We start from the raw sequence: 23,415 nt of genomic DNA, 5'->3' as shown, positions 1-23,415 counted from the left end.
TTTTCCTCAAGTGTTTTTTTTTCTTTTCTTGCTTCCATATAAATATAATGCCTTGTTTTAGTAAAATAAATTAACTTATTTAGTGTGGTGTTACAGAATTCTGATTACAAGAAAAAATAAAATTCTCTTCTTTTCCTTGTATAAGTGAGTGGCAAAACATCTGGAAAGTGTTTGCTGTTCAGGCACAGACATTGGAAAGATACTGATGTCGTGTTAATTAAACACCCGTGAAGAATGACTAAAGTAATCAAGATGGAATTCTTGAATAAATAGTTTAGTTTGAGATTTAATTTTTCATATTTATCCCCTTGGTGCTAATCACCATGGATATGAGAGATGGGATTTTGAGAAATAAGTAATTGTGAGTTTGGGGCAGAAACCCTTTATGAATTAAATGTATACGTGCATGGTAGGTGTCCTTTTGGAAATCAGGTATATTGGTTTTTAATCAGTCCCGTTTTCTTTTTTCAAGAAGCAGTGACTGGGACCTACTGATAAAGCCTTTGCTCAGAGGCACAGACCCCAGAGTTCTTAAAGCCTTTCCCAACCATAATAAGTGAAACTAATTTTTGATGTTTAACATTTATAAGCCTGTGAAACTAATAGGGCAGCATGAGTATTGAAAAAAAAAAAATGAAGCCCAAAGTAGAACCATGCCTGCGAATGGGCCTTGAACACAGTTCCCCAACAACAAAACGAAACAACGGTCTGCCAGTTGTCCGTGCGCTGTCCTTGTGACAAAGCAAATGCATACTTTTCCCAGAATCACATTCCCTTAAATTTATGATGACATCAAAGATATATATTATCTGGTTTTAGGGGAAGGCTCAAATTCACGTGTTTGAAGTCTTGACTGTGCTAACATCTTTGGTTTTGCCATGTTGTAATGTAGTTGCTTTGGGACTGTCCCTCCTGTTGATTAAATACTTGTTTTTCATTAACAATCTTGGAGGGGATAGAGAGGAGAAATATACTTGGGTTTGTGTCATACTGATGAAACTGTTCTAATTTGAAAAAAAAAAGTTTTTTTTTTACAAAAAGTATCATTTACACATACACACAAAGTATTTGAGCATATTTGTGACTTGTTAACCTCAGGCCTGAATTGGAAGTACATTCCATTCATTCATCGATAGTGATCCTGAACAAATTCCATCTTTTGGTACTGGTCTTTTCTGACACGTTATCTTTTTTACAATCCAAATGATACCAAATTTTATAGAAATCAGTAGAAACAAACAGGCTAAGATTAAATGCTAAAGCCTCGGTTTACTTAGGCAGTGCTTAGGTTGGATGTCACATTTTGGAAAGGGGATTTTTCTCTAGGCATCTTCCTGTTAGCCTGACACGGATAAATAAAAGCCCCTTGGTTTGGCACCAGTGGGTTCCTACCAGGGAACGAATGACATCTGCATGAACTGGATACATAGCTCAGGTTGGTTTCAGTTACAAGCGTGCAGTGTCCGAGTAGGAATGAATGGGGAGTAGAGGTTGCCTGTGAATTTCGTTTGAACTTTGTATAGCTTACGCTCTGAAAGAATACTTTTTCTGTAAATGACTCCCAATAGGATGGCCTTTGACAGCAACAACTAAACTCAATTCTTTGAAAACGTCAGTGCTTCGTGTTGTAAGATTGTAATTATTTTGTGTAACCTAGAAAGCGTATTACATTGGCAGTATGAATTAAACTGAGAATTAAATTTTAACTTTGTTAAATTAAGGCTACTTAAAGTTTTGGATTCCAAAACATAGGTAAAGTTAATAATGCTGAAATATAGATAGTTTGTTAATAAATAAAGGTAGGAATGGCCTTTTGAAAAACCTGATGTTTGAATTGATGGGGTTGTGTTCTTTCCTAGTTAAATAAATGCTCTCTTAATTTGGGGAGATTATTAATTTGTCGCCTATGCTTTATTTCTAGAGCAATTTCCTCAAAACTCTGGAGGCATTCTCATTGAAGAAGGGTATATATGCATTTGAGATAGTTTCTGCATTTTATGTTCACATCTAAGACGTCCTTTCTCAGAAATGCTCGGGTGCTACGGCGCTTGCTCCGGCATTCAGAATTTTTCCGGTGCACTTCATCGTTAGGCTTTGGTTTCTCTGAGGGGACTCTGGCTACAATTCAGTCTCTTCATTTTGGTTTTTAGTTGTCTGTTGACGTACATGCACTGTCATCTTAATGGAATAAGAGCTTCAGTGACCCCACCCTCCCCAGATAATACAATTTTGTCAGATTTACCTATCAGAATACCTGGAACATTATCTTCTATAGAGTTCAGAATTGAAATATTTGTTTAAATTTTTGAAATAGAGATTCTGTCAAACTTGGGAAGCTTCAAGTTACTCTTCAGCAGTGCTGTTTTCAAAGCCAATGTGTTTGCATTACATACCAAAAAATAAATAAATAAAAGCTGAATTGAAAGACCTATTACAGTGAAGCAAATCTTGTCGTTCTAAGCTCGTTTATTTTATAATCTGGAGGGCAAAATTATTTTCTTTTCATTTTTGTGGATACTTTTCTTGGGTAGAAATATCTTAACAACCGTGTTTCCAAAGGTAAAACGGTTCCTTCAGATACGAGGCTGAATGTATTTTCCCTTTAGCCGTTACAAGAATTCACCACTGGGATATGTGACCCTAAGAAGGATGGCAGGTACTTTGTATTTTCTTAATTACAGTGATCTCTTGCCACTGAAGATCGGGTAAACAAAGTAAAGTGCATTAAGTATTACAAATATATAGACTCTAAAATATCTTCATTTCAACATTTCATTTTTACAGCAGAGTTATTATTTTTGTTGCTAGGACCAGGAGGTGTGTATGAAGGATACGTTATTACATACAAGTCATCTAATGCCTGCGAACTCTCTGGCAAAGTGTGTTTTATGTCTGTCTTTGAAATTTTACTGCTCTGCTTTCTGTCCCTTATTTTTTCTTCCTTCTTTTTTGTTTTTTTTATTTTTATTTTTTATTTTTTCCTCTTTCCTGTCAGGAGAGTTTAGGACCATTTTCTTTGTGGTATATTTCTCTGATTGGCAGTGGAAAGGAACCTAGGACACTGGGGAGGGAAAAGCCCTCCCAGGGCAGCCTACTGCTGTCACAGCGTGCTCAGCCACCTGAGGAGGTTGGGTGTTCTCTGCTGTGGCGGGGCGACGTGTGTCTGCTAAGGCTCATCTAGAACTGACTTACTTTCATTAACTTTGGTCATTTCTCAGTGGTTTTGTAATTTAAATGTTCTTCTGTGTGTCATTTTGTAGTCTGAACGTAGTCCAGGGGACTTTTAAATGGTGATTTTAATTCTTTGAAGCCTTGTTCTCCTCAGTCCTTAGAAGTAATTTCAGTAGTCTCATACAGATGAACAGTTAGCACAATGTATGGAAAATAAGCCCTGCCTGTCCAGGTAAGGGAGGGTCCAGCTGTTCGAATTCCTTTACATTGAGGCTAAAGATCTATTCATCCCCATAAAAATTGTGTATAGGCTTGAAGTCGGAGCATTTTAATATGGGAAAAATAAAAATGGTACTGAGTGATGGGTTTTTCTCTCCGGTTTTTAGGGGTGCTTACTCATATCTCCTTGCATTGAGGATATTTTCTTTTAACCTTTGGGGTATGATTGGGTGATCACCTAGAATGGTGTTCTTATGCTCTCTTTTAATTATGTTTATCTGTGCTTTTAACAAACCTTAAGAAAAGATTTCAGATGTTACAAGTCTAATTAAAGAGACAGACAAAGCACAGTTTATACTGTAGATTTTTTCTGCAGTTCAATTAATCAGCATGTTTTCTCTTTTAATTAAAACCATTTTAGTAAATTAAAGCCCACAGCAAAACACATATATAATTTGTTTGTAATTAGCTCTTAATTGGTGGTAGTTGAAGCTTAGCACCCTTGGTTTCTTTCTTCATGATTGCCATTTTATTAGCAGCCAGTCATTAATTAATCTTTTTCTAATTAGCTTATAAAACTGTTGATGGCACATTATTGTAAATGTGATTTTAAGTTCAAAGCTTGTTAATAAGCTTTCTTACTTAGAAGAACAGAGATAAAGAAATTGCTGAAAACAGTACTACAGTTCTTTAAAAAAAAAACTGTCTTTCTTATGGGGACTGTGTAAAGCATCTAACAGCTTATGGTTAATTTTTTAATGCTTTTTTTCCCTTATGAATGGGATAAGTTGCTTGAATATAAATCATCTATATCCAGGAGTAATTTCAACAGTATAACGTCTTTTCACCCTCCTTTGGAATACAGTAATCTACATATAATTTGAAGCCTTAATAGTCATCATTAAAACAGGTGTTATATAAACTATTTCACTATGAAATCAAAGTTGAGTATATGAATCAAAGTATATCTTCTTACACTTTATAGACCGAATACATACTATTTTTATAAATTGCAGGGTGAATAATATATACGTATATATATGTATATGTATATACACACACATACACGCGCATGTGTATGTATATATATATATATATATATTTATATATACACATACGTGTTTTTTAAAACAGAACTTGTTGGGTTATGCTTTGAAAGTAAAAACTACTTGGCTTTAACTGATAGGCAGTCGTAGGTATAAAATAAATGATAGGTGCTTGTACCATCACACAGATGTGTAAGTGTGTGCGTGTGCTTTTGGAGATGACAGTGAGTGAGGTTAGGCCGTTTACTGTAACAGAGAGAGGACGACTGGAAGTCAGGTCGGAGTTTAAATGATTGGGCGGAGCATAGCCTGTTTGCAGCCGTCACAGCCTTGGCATCTCAGGTGGGGCCGCGGAGAGGTACCGGTCCAAACCCAGACACCCCAAGTGTACTTTATAGCACACACCACACTGAATTGTGGTTTGAGTGAAACACATTAGCCACATCATACTCTGTATCGAAATATGCTACAGATTCCACGAAACTCCTGAACTGCACGGTGTCCTGAGCTATTTATCCATATTAGTGCAAAGTTCTGAAAGTTGTAGAAAACACAAAGCATTATCAGTTCCTGGAAGAGCTTTTTCTTATTTGCTTTTTGAACTTCCCATGTTATTTCAACTTTGGCTATTTCTTTGCTTGTTTTTAAGAAGGCGTTTTATGATGCCATGCAAGAGACACTAGAAGGGGATAGCTGACGAGGAAAAAATTAAAAATTGGATAAAAAGTAAATGAATAATGTCATATTACCAAAAAGATGAGAGGCTAATTTGTGCCGACTTTTTGCTAATTTTGTTCAAGCCTCAAAATGAGGAGCTGTCACCCGTTCTGTGTAGCACTGATGACAGTGCCAATGATCCATGAAATAAGCTGCCGCTGGCTTTGTTCTGATAAGAATGAACAAATCTGCACAATGTTCGGCTCCCAGAATCTCATTTTCATACTTGCATGCAGGCTAAAAGAAATAAGCTGTTTGCAGGCTTGATTAATCAGACATTGGAGGGGTTTTTGTCTCTTTGATCTCTTTCGTCTCCTAGGTAACTCGCTTGACATTAATGTTGAGCTTGAGTAAAGACAATCAGGAATTGTCGACCAAACTGATATAAAAATTAAAGACCTTAACACTTTAAGTACTCCAGTAATGGTTCCGCTTTACTTCAGAAAACATCTGTTTTCATTTAATTAAAGAACAAAAGAGAATGGCATAAATATTTTTCATAGAGACCTATTATTCCATAAAAAGTTAAAGTATGATAATTGGTATTTTTAAATAAGTGCCTTGAAAGTGTTCAAAAGGGAGGAAAACTTCATAAATCTGCTACAAGCTAGTAATTTTGAGATGAGTAAAATATTTTATGAAATGGATAAGAAGTTTACAGTTATGCTAGATTAAGCTGTTTGAATCAGATGCTTCAGATGATTATCAGCAAACTTCAGAATGGCAAAGGCTTAGCAAGAAAAACCAACTTTATTTTGAAAGTTTGTCTTTTAAAAATCTCTACTGTGTTACAAGATGCGCCATTATATCTCTTTTACAACCCAATATGATTTACACATGCGAAACCTGTAAAATTGAAAGGAATTAAAAAAATGTCGCCGTGCATTTGCTTGAGGTTATGCAGACGCTTTTACAAATCTTCCAAGTGTCTGTAAAGATGAATGCCCCAAGGGTCCAGCCAGGGCCCTGCTTTTCCAACCAGCTAAAGCCCTTATCTTAAATCCAAGCAAAGTACCATTAATCTTTTTGAAAGACCTTTTATGGCTTTTAATATATCCCAAATTAGAACATTTTACACCCTTGGTTCCTGAAATATGGTGATAAAAAGCCTTTAGAGCTTAATTTTCCTTACCGCTTGCTCTGACCAATTTGCAGTTCTTTGTGATAATGTTTAGACACCTTAATTAAAATGCAGCAAAATATTGGATGTTCTATATGGAAAATGCTGATACTTTGGCTACACATACAAGAAATTCTGTATATATTTTTATTCATTTAAAAATTTTTCTTGCCACATTGTGTTGCTATAGTTATCTGATGACCCAAAACATTTTTCTTTTTTTTTTAAATATAAAAACCATCGGCCAAGCTTTTGTGATGTTTACTTTGGGCATGAGGATGCATTTTTCTTCTTACAGGAGTGAAAGGATTCTCGTTGGCCTGTGTTATTTGTAATACTGAAACATAGCACGATATTCTTTTATCTCCGGGAACTTGGCTTCGTCATCTCGCCTGGGAAAATGAGTTTCTTCTCAACTGTCTCTTCCATAGAAGATCTTATTATCCTTTCATATTTCCAAATACTTCCGTTCTTTTTTTCTTTCCCCACAGGAATAAGTGAGACACATTTTAAGCGTGTGAAGGACACAAAATTGATATGACTTTTCATCATCATTACAAGCTAAAAGATTCTTTCTGTAAATACATAGACCAGGCTTGTTGAATGTTTATCAGTCGAAGAACATTCCATTTAACCTAACCCAAGGCAAAATACAGTTAGAAAATACACTTTGTACCCGAAGAGGTCTGTTTGAAAGTATTGCCTACGTACCCAGTCATTTATTATATGTACTTAGTCCACAGAAATGCTGGAGCCCTCTCATGTAAATACATGTTTCATGCACTTTAATGAATTACTGCTAACAGATTCATACCATGTCTTGTGGAATGTATGCTCTAAATCCTTACTGTGGTGCTGAGTGCGCTGGCTTGGCCTGAACGTTGCCGGAAAATGAAAAGCGTTTACGTTCTTAGAGCGCATGACCGCGTTGAGATGAAGAGTCCCATTTAAGTCGAACACGCTGAGATACTCTTTGGTTTATCAATCCCCAATCCAGAAAACCCACGTTGGAAAATCTCAGTAAGTTAGGCATGTAAGCTACCTCTTAATTTACAACGGTTTTAGGGAATAATGTTTTCACGTGGTTGACGGTACATGGTGGATATGGTTCGGACCATTTTTGTTTTATCCTCCTTGCACAGGCTCGGTTTCAGTAGGAGATGAACTAGGCGACTGGGACTTCTGTTGGGAGGTGGGCTTGGCAAAACTCTCCCGTACCAAGTTGGCATTTGATACGTAACACATAGGAATATGGTGAAGTAGAAAACGCAGAGTTCCACGTTTTACCTTTTGGAGGGTGAGGGGCAGGGAAGATACTGAATGTTCTACGTGAATGTGGAGAGACCTAGCACACGTATCAGCACAGGTAGCCAGCTGGGTTTTACGACAGTAGGCCGTTCACTAGGTGCACTCGCTGCTCCCCTGCTCGCCCGCAGCACCCCACGTCCCCGGCTGCCCGGCTTCAGGGGGAACTGCGTGGGTAGTCGCGACCAGAGGGCAGTGCGCAGACATGACGTGTGTCACTTCCGTGCCAAAGCGTTTGAGAGCCAGTGTGAGACCCTCTGGCCGCCCCCATCCTCTGCCGCCGCGAACCCGAAAGTCACACGCTGAGAGGCCGGCACCACGAGACGGAGGAGAGCCCAGCCATGCCACAGCCGACCAGAAGCGGAACAAAAAGTCCAAGGGCAGCCAGTGGGATTCGGGGATTTGTCTGATAAGTGTAGTTGCGGCTGGCCTCACTCGACAGGTGCTGACCTGATTTTCACGTTTATGGCAGATGGGAAGGTTTTCAGGGAAATCCATCTTACTGATAAATAGGCCACACGGCGCCCTTCCCGTTTCATTTTCCCTGGAGATGATGATGCTGTAGCCCTTTGATTCTTAGCCCTTTCTTAGCTGACGTATCTGAACTTTTCTGTGATGAACAACCGGAAACAAAAAGACAACCAAGAGAAGGCCAGTTTTGAAGCAGCGCAACTGGCGACCCCTTCTTCCCAGCCCCCAGTGTGAAAAGAAGCCTGGTTTTGTTCAGTGCTGTGTCTCCGGTGCCTAGAACAGTGCCTGGCAAAGCCATGCGTTTGCGCCCTCCTGATATTTGTTGAGTGAATACTGTCCTGTGAAAAAAGATAAGTGCTGCTCGCGTTGGTACGAATTTTGAGACTCTGAGGTTGGTCTGCCTCCCCAGGTGGGCCCTCGAGTCACAGCTGATCATTCTTTCATCGGTGCCTGTGCTGTTGGTGTTGACCAGTTCAGCCCTCTGGCTTGATTGTTGGGTTGCTTCCATTCTTGGTGCGTATTCTTACCTGGACTGGAAACTCAAACCACTCTATGCTCTCATTTATAAGCCCCGAGCAGTGCTTGATTCCTGCATGTTCGTTTCATCCTAAAGGAAACTCTTCTCCGAAACGAGCTGAAAGAAATGTCAAGCATGTGAAACCTCATTTTCCTAAATCAACTTCTCATGCGTGTGGTCTTAGCCACCCATGATGCCTCACCGTTGGCCAGCAGATCCCTAAAACTCGGGCTTTAACACATTGATTTGACAGCGGCTTCCAGGTCCTTCCTTCTCTTCCGCAAGTCTGTTGTCCGGTAACGTTCATTAGGGTGAGTCCAGGGAAAGAAAGGGAAAGAGACCCCAGAAGGAGATGTATATTTAGCCTTTGCTGTTCAACCTGGGTTCTTCACAGATATCTCTGAGCTGTTCATATAGGCAGGTATTTTTAACATCAGAGCCGCCAGAACTAGAAGATGACCATCCTGTCCTGGAGATACTCTCTGAGGAACAGTTCTGCAGCCAGAGAGCCGTGTGTAGGCCTGTGTGTGGGAACCGAAGATGATGGCGTAGAGGCTGAAGGGCCGGAGAAATACAGACACAGAGACTGTTTTAGGTTGGCTTAGAGAAAACTTAGGAGGTAGAGGTGGGGTGGGGTGGGTAGGAGGCTTGGTTTTCATTGACCTTACTGGCCCGGGGCAGATAGGTGTCAGGTGGAGCAGGAGTAGAGGGGCCTGCAGAGGAAGCACTTAGGTACCGTGGTCCGCGTGCCCAGCCTTTTCACCTCTTAGCACCCCTTATATTCTCTTCTCTCTCGGTGAATTAAAAGCTGTTGCCCATCATGCAAAGTGCGTTTATGAAGCAGTAATTAGCTTTCCCATGTTTTATTAATCACATCTATGACTGCCAATCAGAGCTTCTGATCAGCAGGAGATAGCTGATGTGACCATACTGAGTTGCTGTAATTCTAGCCCAGAGCAAAGAAACTTGATGTCTCTGTCAGTCTGCACAGCCTTATCAGGGGTAAATTCCTGTTTGGCCTACTGAAATGCTGGAATAGCTTGAAGATCTTCATCATATCCTTGTGGACCCTCGAGGGGCTCTGTTTGGGAAGGATTTCCATCCAGGAGACTGGCACAACCGGGGTCTAGGGCCTGTGGGAGGTGAGGGAAGTATGGGCCACACGGAGTGCATTTGTTTACTTTGCTTGTTCACGGGGGCCTGAGCATAAGAATTTCTGATTTGCAGGTATGGCTGGCTTAGCCGCAAGTTCTCAAGTGTTTGTATTACTGTAATTCTTGTATCAGCTGGAATATTTATTTTCACCTTTTTGTTTGTTTGGTTTTCTCCTTTGTAATTCTTAGCTTGGTGTGAAAATTGCTAAAGCGGTTGCCTGCCACAACTTTGTAAAAGCCAAAAGGGACGCTGAAAATTCACAGGTTGCTCGAAAAAAGAAGAAGCTTGCCTGGGGGTGAGTTTAAGATTTTTACTAGTAATTCTAATAACTTCATAGGAATTACAGAAATCCTGGGATCCGTTGTGTGAATCCAGTTTGTGTGTGATTGTTCACTCATTTTAGTCCTTGTGTCTTTGCTGCACGTTTATCAGATTATAAACACGGGGGCATTTCTTCATCCCTTTTCATATTTAGTTTGTCATCAGTGGAGTATGTGAAAATGTTTCGGTTTATTTTACTTTGGCACCGAGTAAGCGTGTTTAGGAAAGTGTTTAGAAATAAATTGAGATTTTTATGTTTTCTATTTTAGGTTTGAAGCAAAGAAGAGATGGGAAACCAAGAGCAACATGGGATATATGTAGCTTGCCAGCGTTCCTCAAGGCATTTGAGTCTTCACTTGGGCTTTTCTTTGAGTCTTCAGCTGCTCAATTGGCTGAGAAGATACTCCTGCCGATGTTAACTGTGTCAGGGAACTGCCAGAAGCCAGAAACATAAGCGTAAAATGTGGGGTTTGGTTATTAAACCTTTTTAGTCTTTTTCTAGAGAGTTCATTCTGTTGACACGAATGAAGTGGAGCGTTCTGTTATTTGTGCACGAAATCGAAGTATACGTACCAGGAAGAAAGATAGGATTTTGTTAATTATTTATTTATGTAACCCTCCAGCATAAAGTCAGTTTTACTTTTCGACTGTTTGGTGTAGCATAGTCAGTGAGCTCCTCATACTTCCTTATCTGTCCCCAGCGTACCTGTACTTCGTCTGCAGTTGTGTTTGTAAGATTGGCGTTTGTTTACGAAGGATTAGTCGTAAGTGCGAGAACGTCTCAACCGATACTTTTACAGATGACTTGAATTATCTTAATATCCTAAAAGTAATTATTGGTTCTTTATTGGAGGGAATAGAGTTGATATTTCCCAATCAAATGATGAAGGCAATTGATTAATTTTTGTATACCTTGAGATAAAATACCATAATTTTAAGAAGGGCAGAAAGTAGTATTTGGAGGAGGATTTAACTTTAGCTCGGCCTGGAAATGTCTTCCTAAATATCTCTCTCAGCCTTGTTGTTCCTTAAATTGTGATACGGCTCTTAGGAGGGAAAATGGCACAACCGTACTAGCCAGTTACAACTACCTCCAGACAGTATAACTTGGAACCTTCCAGGAACATAGTTTGATTATTTTTACTCCTCTTCCCCATTGCTTCTTAAAAGGTTCAATGTGTTAATGAGGGTGAGGTGGATCGGTGCCTGGGGAAGTAGTTGTTCTTAGATGTGTGTTTCATAGGCCTTCCTAGAGGGGCTTTGAGAAATCCCGTAAGAAGCTGGCAAATAGGCCTGGACGTTGGCTGGTGTGGCCCCTCCCTGCCCAGCGCTTAGAAGAGGGAAGAATTGCCCATCACACCTTTCGGCCGTTCACCTGCCTTCCTCAGCCTCCGCCAGAGGGTTTCTAGCTGTCTGGTGTAAACTTCCTCGGGGTTGAGAATATAAATTCAGGAACACAGAAAATGAGTCATGATGATCGTTTCATTATTATTACTTTGTTATTTTTAGACTTACAGTAGCAACAAAATTTTCATAACTTATGGTAGCGTGTTTAATGTTTTTTCTGTGTTCTGAAATAAGTCAATAACCAGTTGGTATTTAAGAGAATAAAAATCCTATCTTGCTTCCGCTTCGGTGAGAAAAGCCAGTATAGAAAAAGCAAGATTTTAGGAGGTTGTGTTTCTGCTTACAGAATTCATCACGAAAAGGTGTCCAGGCCAAATACTGGAAAATCTCATGTTTTATGATTTAATATCTCCTGTTGCGTTTACCCACGACATTACATTTCAAACTCCTAATAGGTGAATACAGACTGACGGTATGGGAATCTTTTCCCTAAAAAAATGCATCGTGGGGGACGTGCCGTGACACGGTCCGGTGTTTTGTCTGAAACAGGAAGAAGCTGTTGGGCAGGCGGGTGGGGTAGACATTTGGGCACACCGGGCCCGGAGGCAGCATCTCCCTGCGGCCTCTGCCTCATTTTCCTTCTCCCGTGTCCCCTTCTTGAGAGCATTTAGTGACCCTTGCAGGCATGTTTTTACCTCTGCTCATGCTGAGGCCTTGCCGGAGTGGCCTCTCTGGGGGCCGATCAGGGAGCCTGTGGCCCGAAGTCCAGCCATTGAAGCCCTTCTTCAGCCTGTCCCTCGCTGACAATTGCCCTGCCCCGCCCTGCCCCGGGGCTCGGACACACACGGAGCATTTGAACCCGGTGAAGGCGCCTTGGTGGAATCGGATGTAGCAGCGACTCATTCGATGAGGGGAGCCGCATCTCATAAGTCTCCATTTTTGGGGGGACCTAGTTTGTGAAAAGCTCTAAAATGTGGTACAGCAGGTGGAGTGGGGGTAAGAGAGGGGTTCGGGGGAGAGGAAGGGGCTGGGTGTCTTTGATTGACCCTGCTGACATGTCATTTGGGACCAGTTTTATTTTACTAGCTTTAATTTGAATTAGACATTTTGCTCAGTAAAGCAATAAAATGGGAACATTATTCTTAGAGCACCCATGTTGCCCAAAAAGCATAGTCATTTGTCTTCTCCATCTGTCCACACTGAAATGAGGATTCTTTTTGGATCAGTAATAACTTCAGTTCCTGAAGCTTCAGCATGTGCGTTTACTACTGCTCGAGTGCCTGAATTAGATGAGGGGTGTAAACGTCAGTTATTGTTAACCGAGATTAATATGTTTCAAGTCGTTGGTATGGCATTAACGTAACTATGATTTACTGTTTAAGTACTTCAGGCTAAAACAACTTACTAAGGAACAGTAATTTTGAGTTTTATAGTGCTGGTTCTGAGAAGTAAAGTTGGTAGTGTGTTCTTGTTGGGAGCCCTCAGGATGTTTCTGATTTTCAGCAGAACATTCTATTTCTTTCACCAAAAGGAGAGTTTGGATGTATAATCTCAGGTTTGCTATAATTAGTTCTGATGACAGAGTTAAATACCTTGGCCAAAACTGTAAATCACTAGTTAAACAGGTTTCTGCAACTGATCATAAATCTCAAACTCCGTATTTTAAGCACACTTGTTTTTTTTTTTTTTGTTTTTTTTTTTAGAGAGACAGCTACGGGAGGGGCAGGCCAGGGGTGGGAATAAAATGTTATCTGAACTTTGAGTAAACAGCCTAGAACCTCACATTTAAAATCTACTGATTTCCCTGATACCTTTGGTCTAAAATGCTCTCTTTTCAGTATTTTAATAACATAGCTTATTGTTTACGCTAAGACAAGTTTGAGTTTAATTCTTAAAATATGAAAGTTAATTTTCAAAATGTCCAAATTTCTGTTTGTTAGGTAAAGATACCACTGTTTTAGAAATGTTATGTCCTGCTAACCTATAAAAAGTACCGTATGAGGTTGATATTTGAGTAAGATGCCAATTGTGTGTGTGTTTTTTTATGAGATAAGGCTTGGGGGAAACAAGGTAATGTTATGTCAGACCTCATTTTGGAAAATTAGCTTCGTGAAACCCAGTAGTCAAATTCAGAACCAACTGAAACAATTCAAGTTTTTCCATGTTGGCAGAAGTTGCTTTTATTTTTAGTATCTGGCAGAGCAACAAATGCTTTGCATGTCAATTTAATATTTTTTCAAGCCAACTGTTTATTCATTGGCTTAAAATTTACACTCTACTAAAAGTCTTAGTCCTGACTTTCATGAAACAAATAGTAATATTTGGACAAAATATGTACACGAAAATCTTTTTCCAAAACCAAATGTAGATTGGTATTTGTGGCATCAGGGCCTTTTAACATGGTAATGGATCTGAAAGCACTTTGAAAGTCTAAAGCATTAGAAACCCAGGGCAATGAATTTCAAGGAATTAATTTTTATTATGAAGTAATCAGAGCATCTTTCTAGGTTTTCAGATTTAAATTAGTGAGAGGCTTTCTGCCAGAAAGTGGAATATATGTTAGAGTAAATTTCAACGAACTATCAAACGATTGCTTTATCAGCATGTATCTATTCATGACCTCTGTAGCATACTGAGACAATAAGACCCATTTTCCATTTTTGAGGTTGGGATGTTCTCTATAGATTTTGATAAAATGAGCAGAACTGCATTCTTTAGTCTTTATTATTTTATCCTCCTTCCATACTACTCACGTTGAAAGACACACGCACGCACTCTCAGCGTTGAGCTGTCCTCCGCATCGAGACTCGGCGTGAAAGGGATTTGTGACTCCCGTCAAGAACGTGGCAGTCAGTATATAGCCAATCTAGACGGCCATGGAGAGACTGAGAAAGGAGCCCCCAACCCATTGTGCGCCAATGTTAAAACGAAGCGTGTTGCTTCTTCAACAGTTTCTCCTTCTGAGTAGAAGGAGATAAGTGTTCGTTTTGCTAGCGTTTCTTCAAATACAGTGGTGCCATCAGAGTAGCTTCCTGCCACACTGGCCCCTGCGGTCTTGATCCCCGGAACACAACTACAGGTCTTCCGGGAGACTCTCCGTTAAATGCCATGCAGTCTGCAGTGTTTTCAGACGTGCTTGTAAAATGAAGAATTAGCTGAGGGATACTTCTCTTTTTATTAGTGTTAGTAGCCGCTTTTTAGATCTGTTAGAAAAGGCATAAAAATGTTCCTTATTGAGATGACGTTTTTAAAGCATTGAATTTAGGTACCTGCCTTTTATATCCAGAACAGGTTTCTTAAGGAGGTGCAGAATGAAAGGGGATGGAAGGAGAGCAGAGGGTAGTGCCCAAGAAAAACCTTGGCTCCTGGGTGCTCCTAGGCCCGGTTTGCGTTGTGCCTACTCCCTGGCATTGCTCTAGAAGCCCCGGCCCAAACCTCCTCCAGGGGCCATGGGCTGCCTCTTGCTGAATTGCTGCAGGGGGCCTGCTGTGTGACAGGTATGGAATGAGGTAATCTTTTCCCACCTCTAATTTCTGAAGGGTGTGTCTGTCCAGTTATTACTTGTTCATTGAACTTAAAGGTTTAGAAACCAACAGCTACAGTACAAGCTGTAATTATTGATGTCTGTTTCATATTCATCTGTAAGCTCTGGCATCTGATCAAGAAGTTAATATATCACTTCATCTTCAGGCTGAATGTGCCTCAGCTATAAACATTTTATGGTTTGACGGATAGTGTATAATTATGACTGCCCAGAATACAAAGTTTTCATTTGTAATGTGGTAATACTAGAAGAAGTAATTATGAATGTCACAGGAGTAGTGAAACAATGAAGCCTTCCATTGCTGTGAATTCCTCCCTACATAATATCTAAGAAACATTTACTGAATACCTACCGTATGCCAGATAGCACGCTACCTCTTGTGGCTGCAAGGAGGAATAAGCAGCCTGATGGGAAATATTTGTAACCCATGCTTTAGACAACTTGATTTTTACCTGTCTGTGGCTTCTTCTTTGCCAAATGCAAAGGAATGATCTACATGTGATAAGTAACCTGAACTTAAAGGTTCGGTCCCATGGGTGGGCACGCTTTGTCTCTAGGAAGGAGTTTCCTGGAGGGCAGCTAGCTAGGGCTCTCTCGCCAGCCTAGTGACTGATCCACACGTGCCCACCTCACGGCGAGTGGTGTTGACCCCTGAGTTTCACTGTTTCCTAGACTCGCTACAAAGGTGAGGGTCATCGACGGAGTCAGGCTCGGGAACGCATGCAACTGTTTTTGCCCAGTACTTGGTAATTTTAAGCTTTATGTTTTTCTGAAATCGCATCAACACGTCCTTTATGTTAGAATGGCTGCGCCCTACTGTCTGCCCACGTTAGGGCGACGTCAACTACTGCAACGAATATGCCCCCCAAATAAGATGACTCAACACAGTAGAGGTTTATTTCTTGCTCGTGGGACAAAGGAGGCCTCTGCCCCACGTAGGCCTTGAGAGAGCCAGGCTGACGCCAGCTCTGCCACCTTCTCGACCTAGTAACCCTGGTGTCCCCGTCTCAAGCTGGAAGGGAAACGAGCGCGGGAGAGCGAGCACTCGCGGGGAGTTTGGGGCCCGGCCTGGAAGCGGAACACGTCACTTCTCCCTCTGCACTGGCTGCAGCTTCCTTAAGCCACCACGCCTAACTGCAAGGGAGGCAGTGACACGCAGACCGCCGTTTCTCAAGAAGAGGAAACCTCTTTTAGTAAATACTCAGCAGCGTCTGCCACGTTGCCTCAGTCACAAATGACCCCGACTTGGCGTGGTAACTAAGTTCCGCTGAGGCGTGACGTTGACTAGCACCAACTGCTCTTTGTGATTCCAGGTAGGCATTTTCACTTGGATGTGTTGACAGAGCTGATCAAAATAGCCAGTCAGCTACCAGGTGATGTGCGTGGCAGAGGTCCCAAGGATGGACCATGATGTAGAAGGGCTGGAGTAGAATTATGTGCTCAGCGAGGCTCACACGAGGATGTTGCCACCTGCGGAGAGTCAGTCGACTTCGTGGCCGAGGCGATGTGCGGCGGAAGTCGTGAAGGGTACCTGGGACCGTACCCGGGAGACACCGTTGAAGCGTGAGCACCCCGGGCAGGAGGAGCCTCGAGGCACACCGGAGGCTCCCCTGGGAGTTGAGCGGGGGGGGGGGGGGGGGGTAGCGTGGAGTTTGGAGGTCAAGCAGCTATGTGACGACACTAGAGAGGGTGGCTGGAACGCGCTTGCCCAGCTTGTGAGACACGCTAGAAAGTTTGGACTGAGTCTCAGGAGCGAGGGGACATGCACACGTACTAAGCGAGCGAGAAATAGGCCAACTCACCTATGAGGAAATGGTGGGTTGGAAGGTCAAACAAGGTAGGCCGGTTAGGTGGTCTCTGTAGCCCCGGGGAAGAGATGAGAACCTAACCCAGGGCTGTGGGAATGGACAGCGTGAATCCCGGAGGTGTTCGGGCAGCAGACTTGACAAGACAGGGTGACCACGTGGGGTGGGCGGGGCGTGGGGAGGGGTGGGTGCCTCTGGATAGCCGTGTGGCATGCAAAAGTAATGTAGGTCATTTTTAGCAACTTACTCCCATTTAGTCTTGCCAAATCTGACATCTGGTAGTAAGTCACCTTCAGCGGTGTAGGTGATGGAATTTCACTGTGTCGGGGTGCCTGTGGATACCTCTGAGCCATCAGCAAGGACCCAGTGCGGGGAGGGCTGTTAGAGTCAACATCAGAGGGCCCCGGGTATCGTGGCCAAATCCAAGATCAAGGCATGATCACAATAGACGGTGACTTTGCTCCAGTTTTCCTAGCAGTGATGTCTCCTATGTCTTATGGAAGTTCTTTTTAAAGGTGTGTGCTTCTGGAAAAAACCTGTAAGGGAGGGAGTGACATTGGCATGGAAGGGAAAGAGCCAGTAGAGCCTTGGCTCTGTGAACCACCCCCACCCCGCCCTTGCAGCAAAGGAGCCGGCCTCTCCTGCCCTCATGTCGGTCAATCAGGCTCTATGGGGCAGAGGGGCATTACTTCCTGGGGCAAGGTGGCCTCCCTCAGTGGTGGGCAATTCTCCAGAAAGGGGGACCTGTTAGCAGCCTAAACAGCAGCTGGGGATGGACACACTGACCCAGTAAAGGGGAGATACGAGGAATGTGAATGTGTGTGTGGGTATGTGCACAGACCATCGTGGGCGGGGCTTTCAGCCCAGGTCTGTCCAAGGGAGACTCTTCGGACAAGCAGTGTGGGGTGTTGGACTTGAGGTCAGAGGATGTTAATAATCCACACCTTGCCCGTGACCTGAGTAAATGAGAATTGATGGTGCTGATAGGCCTGATAGGATTTCAAATCCAGCAGGCTTCCATGTAGCACTAAGTGTTGGGAGTATTGATTCCAAGAATAAGTTAAACCCTTTAATAACCGTCTCTGAGATACTATGTAAATTAGTGAGCTGTTTAAAGATTAAAAAAAAAAACAAAAAAACACCACCTCATGATCACCCACAACCGTGCATAGAGCAGGGGTTTGGACAGTGGAAGAGGAGTAAAAATGGAAACCACCTACTACTATATGTGCTTAAATGTGTAGATAAATCGATAACTACAGATAAATAAATACAGATAAAAACCGAGAGAGGAGTAACTTCCAAAACAAGTTCTCTGGAACCTCAACCGATTAAAAAAACAGATTTCTGTGGTCCAATAGGGGTTTCTGTGGTCAAATATGTTTGGGAAACTTTGCATGCTATCACTGTGACCTTGAAAGTGCCCATCATCAGCATATCAAAGGCTCTTACCACAATGCTTATTAAATTTGTTTTAAAATACAGATTTTTTTTTTTTGTCAGTTACCATTTGTTAACAATTCACATATTTAGTTGCAACACTCTGGGAGACATAATCTAACTGTACAATAACTATGGAATAGTAACATTTTAGACCCACAGGTCTCTTGCTCTGGAAACTTTGCGAAGAGGCTGTATGTATTTTCCATTCTGTGTTTGTACTGAACTCCTGTCCCCATCTAGTAGGACCCATCCTTTATTTGAGGCTCACCTTAAATTCTCATACTCCCAAGTTTTCCTTGACATCTCCCTCCAAGGCATGGAAATCACATCCTTGGAACCCTCGTGTAGATTTCTGAGTCCAATCCAGACCTACCGAATGAGCGTGTGGTTTGGATCTTTTGTTTTAAAGCTCTCAGGTGATTCTCATGCAGCTAGCTGGGTACAGGACTGCAGGCCAACATTTTATGTGGATGAAAGGATGGGTGGTTGGGTGAATATATACATACCTGGTCCTTCCAGTTGAACCATTCGAAATCCTGTCTCCTTAAATATTCATGACTGATTGAGAACGTAAACCTTGGAACCGTTGTTCCAAGGAACTCATCTACTGACTGTTTTTAAAAACTCTTTGAGAATGCAGGGTTGTATTGCTCTGCCTTAGAGAAATGCCTTAATCATATATCACAGGCAAGTCTAGCAGGTTGAGAAGCTAATATGTTCTCATTACATACAGTGCTGTTGGAAACCAAACACACATTATACTTGTGTTATAGACAAGGAAATTGAGATGCCGGGAGCTTTAAGAGAGAACACTAAAACCATACCGGCAGCATAAAAAAAAAGGTCAGGATGAGACCCAAGCCAGGCCTTTGCTCTGTCTCCCTCTTCCAGTGTTTCTCAAAGTGTGAGCCATGCACCATCTGCAGGCAGAAGCATCGCTTGTTAAACATGCAAATTCCAAGGTCCCGCTCTGGGGTTGGGGCCTGAGATGCTGCATTTTAGTAAGCTGCCTGTGATTAATGCATACTAACACTGAAGGATCATCGTCTTGGAGTAGCACCTCCTTGCTCCACAGGGAAGCAGGAACGGGAAAGGAAAACAAGCCACTGAAACTTGCACACGCCTTATCACAAACCGTAGGGAGGGGAGGTGTACTATGTAGTTTAAATACTGAGTCTAATTCCATTAATATAAGTGGCCATATCCCCCCACTTGGCTGGCTCTACTCAGTAAACCACTTTCATTTTCAAAAAAAAAAAAAAAAAAAAAAAGTACTGGAAGAAAAGGTTCCGTGTCAAAGAACTCAATTGGAATCCTTGCTTGGTACTTGCCTCCTTGCCAACAATGCTCAAAAATAAAAAAGAAAACGAAAATCCAAAGTCCCTGAACATAAAAGTTCCATTCCCCATGGTGGAGGGCTTAATTAAAGTCCTCAGATGTTTCTCTGCACCTTGGAAGGCATTTTTATGAAATCCACAAATTACCAGAAGTGGCTCCAACAATTCTTGAGGTCGAAAGCTGTGCAAATTGGGCAGCTCCATCAGGAACAAGCTGCCTTCATCTGGATTCAGTGTCCTGGTTCCTTACCTCTAGCCTCGTGGCTGTAAGGACCACTCAGGGCTGGTGGCACTAGAGTGTTCTCCAAAGTTAAGGGCATGTAACAGAACCTGGAAGAAATAGATGCCCCCCCCCCATTTTCTTTCCCGATTCTTCCAATAAATATGTATTGAGGACTTGGGATGTTCCAGGCACTATCGTAAGCTCTGAGGCTATGGCCCTGAAACAAACAAACATACAAACAAACAATTCTGAAGTTCATGGATCTCACATTCTAGAGGGAAGGGCAGATAGTAATTTAATTGTATAACATCACAATGGTCCCCAGAGTGGGGTCCCTGACCAGGAGCACCTGGGAAATGTAGAAATGGCAAGTTCTCAAATCCCAGGTCAGACCCGAGCCAGAAACTGTTTTAACAAACCCTCCAGGTGATTCTGATGCACACTCACATCTGAGAGCCTCTGTGCTCTCAAATGGTGAGAAGCTATGGAGAGCGTCCATAAAAGAGCGTCCAGAGAGAGTCACGCTGATCCCCGCAAATGTTCAAAGAGTGAAGGAGTCACGCTGATCCCCGCAAATGTTCAAAGAGTGAAGGGGTCCTACACTGGGCTCTGGAGCAACCCAGATTCACATTCCAGTTCTGCCACGATGAATTGTGTAACCTCAAGCGGGTTACTTAATCTCTCTGCATCTTGGGTTCTCCTTCTGAAAAATGGAGATAATAGTACCCATCTGATAGGGCAGCGAGGATTAAAGGAATTAATGAATATGAAAGTACCGAGATCCCGACACATGGCAAATCATAGCCATGTGGGGGGACAGTTCTCCAGGGTCTCTTGCATTTCTGCACATCTTGCAAGCAAGGCAGTGGGCTGCCCTTTGTTCCAAACTATCTTTGCAAGGGTGTTTGTATATAAACAGCCTTGGAAGATTGAGATAGTGCCTCCCTCTGGGGCAAAGAGCAGCCGTGTTTACTGTCCAGTATAATAAAGCAAACATCTCCCTCTGGAGCTAAGGCAGCCATGCTTACTCCCATTGTAAGAGAGTCAGTTGCCTGAGCTCAGAGTTCCTCTCCTTTAGTGAGAGGCACGCGGCGAGCAGGTGGCATTTGGGCCTCTCAGCATCACATTGTGGAAATCGGGACAAACAATGCTGAGACCATGGCTGCTGCTCGTGAGAAACAAATTGTCCCTTTGTCTCTGAATCTAGCCACTTCTAATGTCCAGGAATGTAATGTCTCCCACCAGCAGCCACAAAACAGTGTCAGGCTAACTTGCTACCTTGAAGGAGGGTGAAATCTCTGCTCCCACACAGTTCTTGATGATGTTGTGTCCAGGCTTCTGTAAGTGTGTGTTGCTCTTACTGTTATTACTCCCCACTGTGTGCCAATTTTCTGGAAGAAATAGAAATGTGACTGGTGGCTCCAGACTTCAAAGAGCTTCCCAGTGACCCAAAGAGGTTAAATATTTACCTAGGGGCGCCTGGGTGGCTCAGTCGGTTGAGCGTCCGACTCTGGCTCAGGTCATGATTTCAGTTCGTGAGTTCGAGCCCCACGTTGGGCTCTGTGCTGACAGCTCGGAGCCTGCAGCCTGCTTTGGATTCTGTGCCTCCCACTCTCTGCCCCTCCCCTGCTCATGCTCTGTCTCTCTCGGTCTCTAAAAGATGAATAAACATTAAAAAAATTTTTTTTAATTTAAATATTTACATAAAGTTGACATGAAGGACAGTGAAGCTTGGGTTTGAATGTAGGCTCTGGATTCTGACTAGATATGGGAACTCTCTAAGCCTCGATATCTTATTTGGAAGGTGATGTTAATCAGAATGCTTACCTTGTGAAGCTGGGGACACTAAGATCATACATGTAGAGAATTTAGCAGAAGGCCTGGCATGCAGTAAACACTTACCATTAGCTGGTATTACTGTATTTATTTTGTGGATAGAATACGATCAGGGCATTTTCTGTGCTTTCCCTGGATCTTTAGGGAGATAAGACCCCTATTCTGTTCTGTAATGCAGGCAGAAGCTGCTTTATGTGGAACTAACCAAACCCCAACTCGGTGTATCTCTGGATTCTGTCCAAAGAAATCCCCAGAGCTAAGTTCCTATAGGTGAGTTGGACAAAGAACTGGCTTTGGAGTCAAAAGACTCTCAGTTTGTATTTATAATTTAAGACATAATATGATAATATAATAATTTGAAAGTTTGTATGGTTGGTTGTGAAGATTATATTAATGTGCAAAAATCTCTTAGCACATAATCCGTGTTCAACTAATGTTAGTCCCCTAGGCCTCAACACCGTGCTTTAATGGACTGTTCTCCTTTCATGACTGTATCCCTAGGACCTTTCACAACGCCAGGTACACAGCAGGTGTTCGATAAATATTTGTTGACTGAATTCATGAGCAAAACTACTAACGAGTTAACAAATTATTATTTTCTTTTATCTCCTTTGGAAACATTTCTTCTTTAATGGGCCATCGCTATATTTGTCTGAAACCACAGGATTCTTGACAAATCTCCTTATTCTCTCATTTTCTCCTCTGCCGCTGGTTTTTAACCTTCTAGACTTAGAGACAGACCCTCTCTCTGAACGGATATACATGGAAACATACACACTGCATTTTGACATGGTTCCAATGGTTCACGGCCCTCTTAAACTCTTCCCATCTAGAGGACCCTGCTTAAACACTCCTGTGCTAGGGTACCCAGCCCACTAAGGTGGCTATGAAATCACATCCTGTCCCAAATCAGCAAGCTATCATGGACAGTGCACATCACAGTGGCCATTTCCTCTCTCTTGTCAAGGCCACAGAAGACTGACTTCCAATCTACTTGTGATTTAGGGGTTGCAAAGAGTTAAAGCGATTCAGGTCATTTGGGTTTCTTACAATAGACTTGTGGTTTTTGAGCTAAGCTAATGGAAATGTTATTTTCTAAAAATAAGTAATTCAGTCTTACTGATCATGCTTATAATCCTGAAAATTCTAAACATACTTTCTATAACCATATTTCTTCTCCCCCTGCATTCTCAGTTGTGGATTCTCTGCATCCAATGGTCAAAGAATAACCAAGCTTCTCTTGGCCCTTAGGGAACTGAGCAGTCAAGACCCTTCTGGAAGCAGAAAGGAGGATAAGGCAAGACTTTCTCAAACTAAATCATGTCAAGTGCCTTGCTTGACCTCAGAAAAATACTTAACCAGGGTTGGTAATTGATTGACAGGGGAATTCAAAGGGGAAAATGGGGAATGTATGAAAACACTTAAGTAGAACTGCCCAAAGGAAGAACCTGAAAAGTTCAGCCATAGATTTTCTGAGAAGATGAAAGTATAGGTATTAACGTATTCAAGAATTAGGCAGAGAGTTTTCCCCATTTGGAAGCTAAAAAAGGAATGATCTGCTGCCCAAGACAAAGAAGAAAATGATTTGGGCCCAGAGGGAACTGTCACTCACATATACACTGTCCAGGGGGCTATAGAAGGATTATAGCCGCCATTTTGGCTTCTCTAGAGTGAAGCAGCAAAACAATGTCTAGTGGTTGCTAGGCAACCATTAGCCCATCGCTGCCCTTTTCCATTAAACATCATCTGCCTTCTTAAATTGTTTTAATTTATTTTTTTAAACAGAAAGGTAATGCAACAGAGAATTACCAGTGTGACCTAACAATAAAAGTGCCTTT

General features: G+C 42.1%; 1 protein-coding gene across 3 annotated transcripts in view; it reads left to right on the top strand.

Annotated features, from left to right (window-relative positions):
• The window catches only part of FAM204A (family with sequence similarity 204 member A), a 31,723-nt gene extending 21,183 nt beyond the window's left edge, over positions 1-10,540 (top strand). For 2 of the 3 annotated variants that reach the window (XM_047073507.1, XM_047073508.1), the window contains exons 7-8: positions 9,910-10,016; positions 10,312-10,540. In XM_047073507.1, coding sequence (XP_046929463.1) covers positions 9,910-10,016; positions 10,312-10,363 — 159 coding nt within the window. In that variant the 3' untranslated portion in view covers positions 10,364-10,540. Of the gene's footprint in view, positions 1-1,921; positions 2,483-9,909; positions 10,017-10,311 lie in introns of those variants that run through there. The other variant, XM_047073509.1, reaches the window with a different exon arrangement.
• The last annotated feature ends 12,875 nt before the right edge of the window (positions 10,541-23,415 follow it).

The sequence above is a fragment of the Lynx rufus genome, unplaced genomic scaffold (assembly GCF_022079265.1).
Source record: "Lynx rufus isolate CCGP_SWC_20201006 ecotype Redwood Valley unplaced genomic scaffold, mLynRuf1.p SCAF_11, whole genome shotgun sequence".
NCBI lineage: Eukaryota > Metazoa > Chordata > Mammalia > Carnivora > Felidae > Lynx > Lynx rufus.
This window is presented reverse-complemented; position numbering and strand designations above follow the sequence as displayed.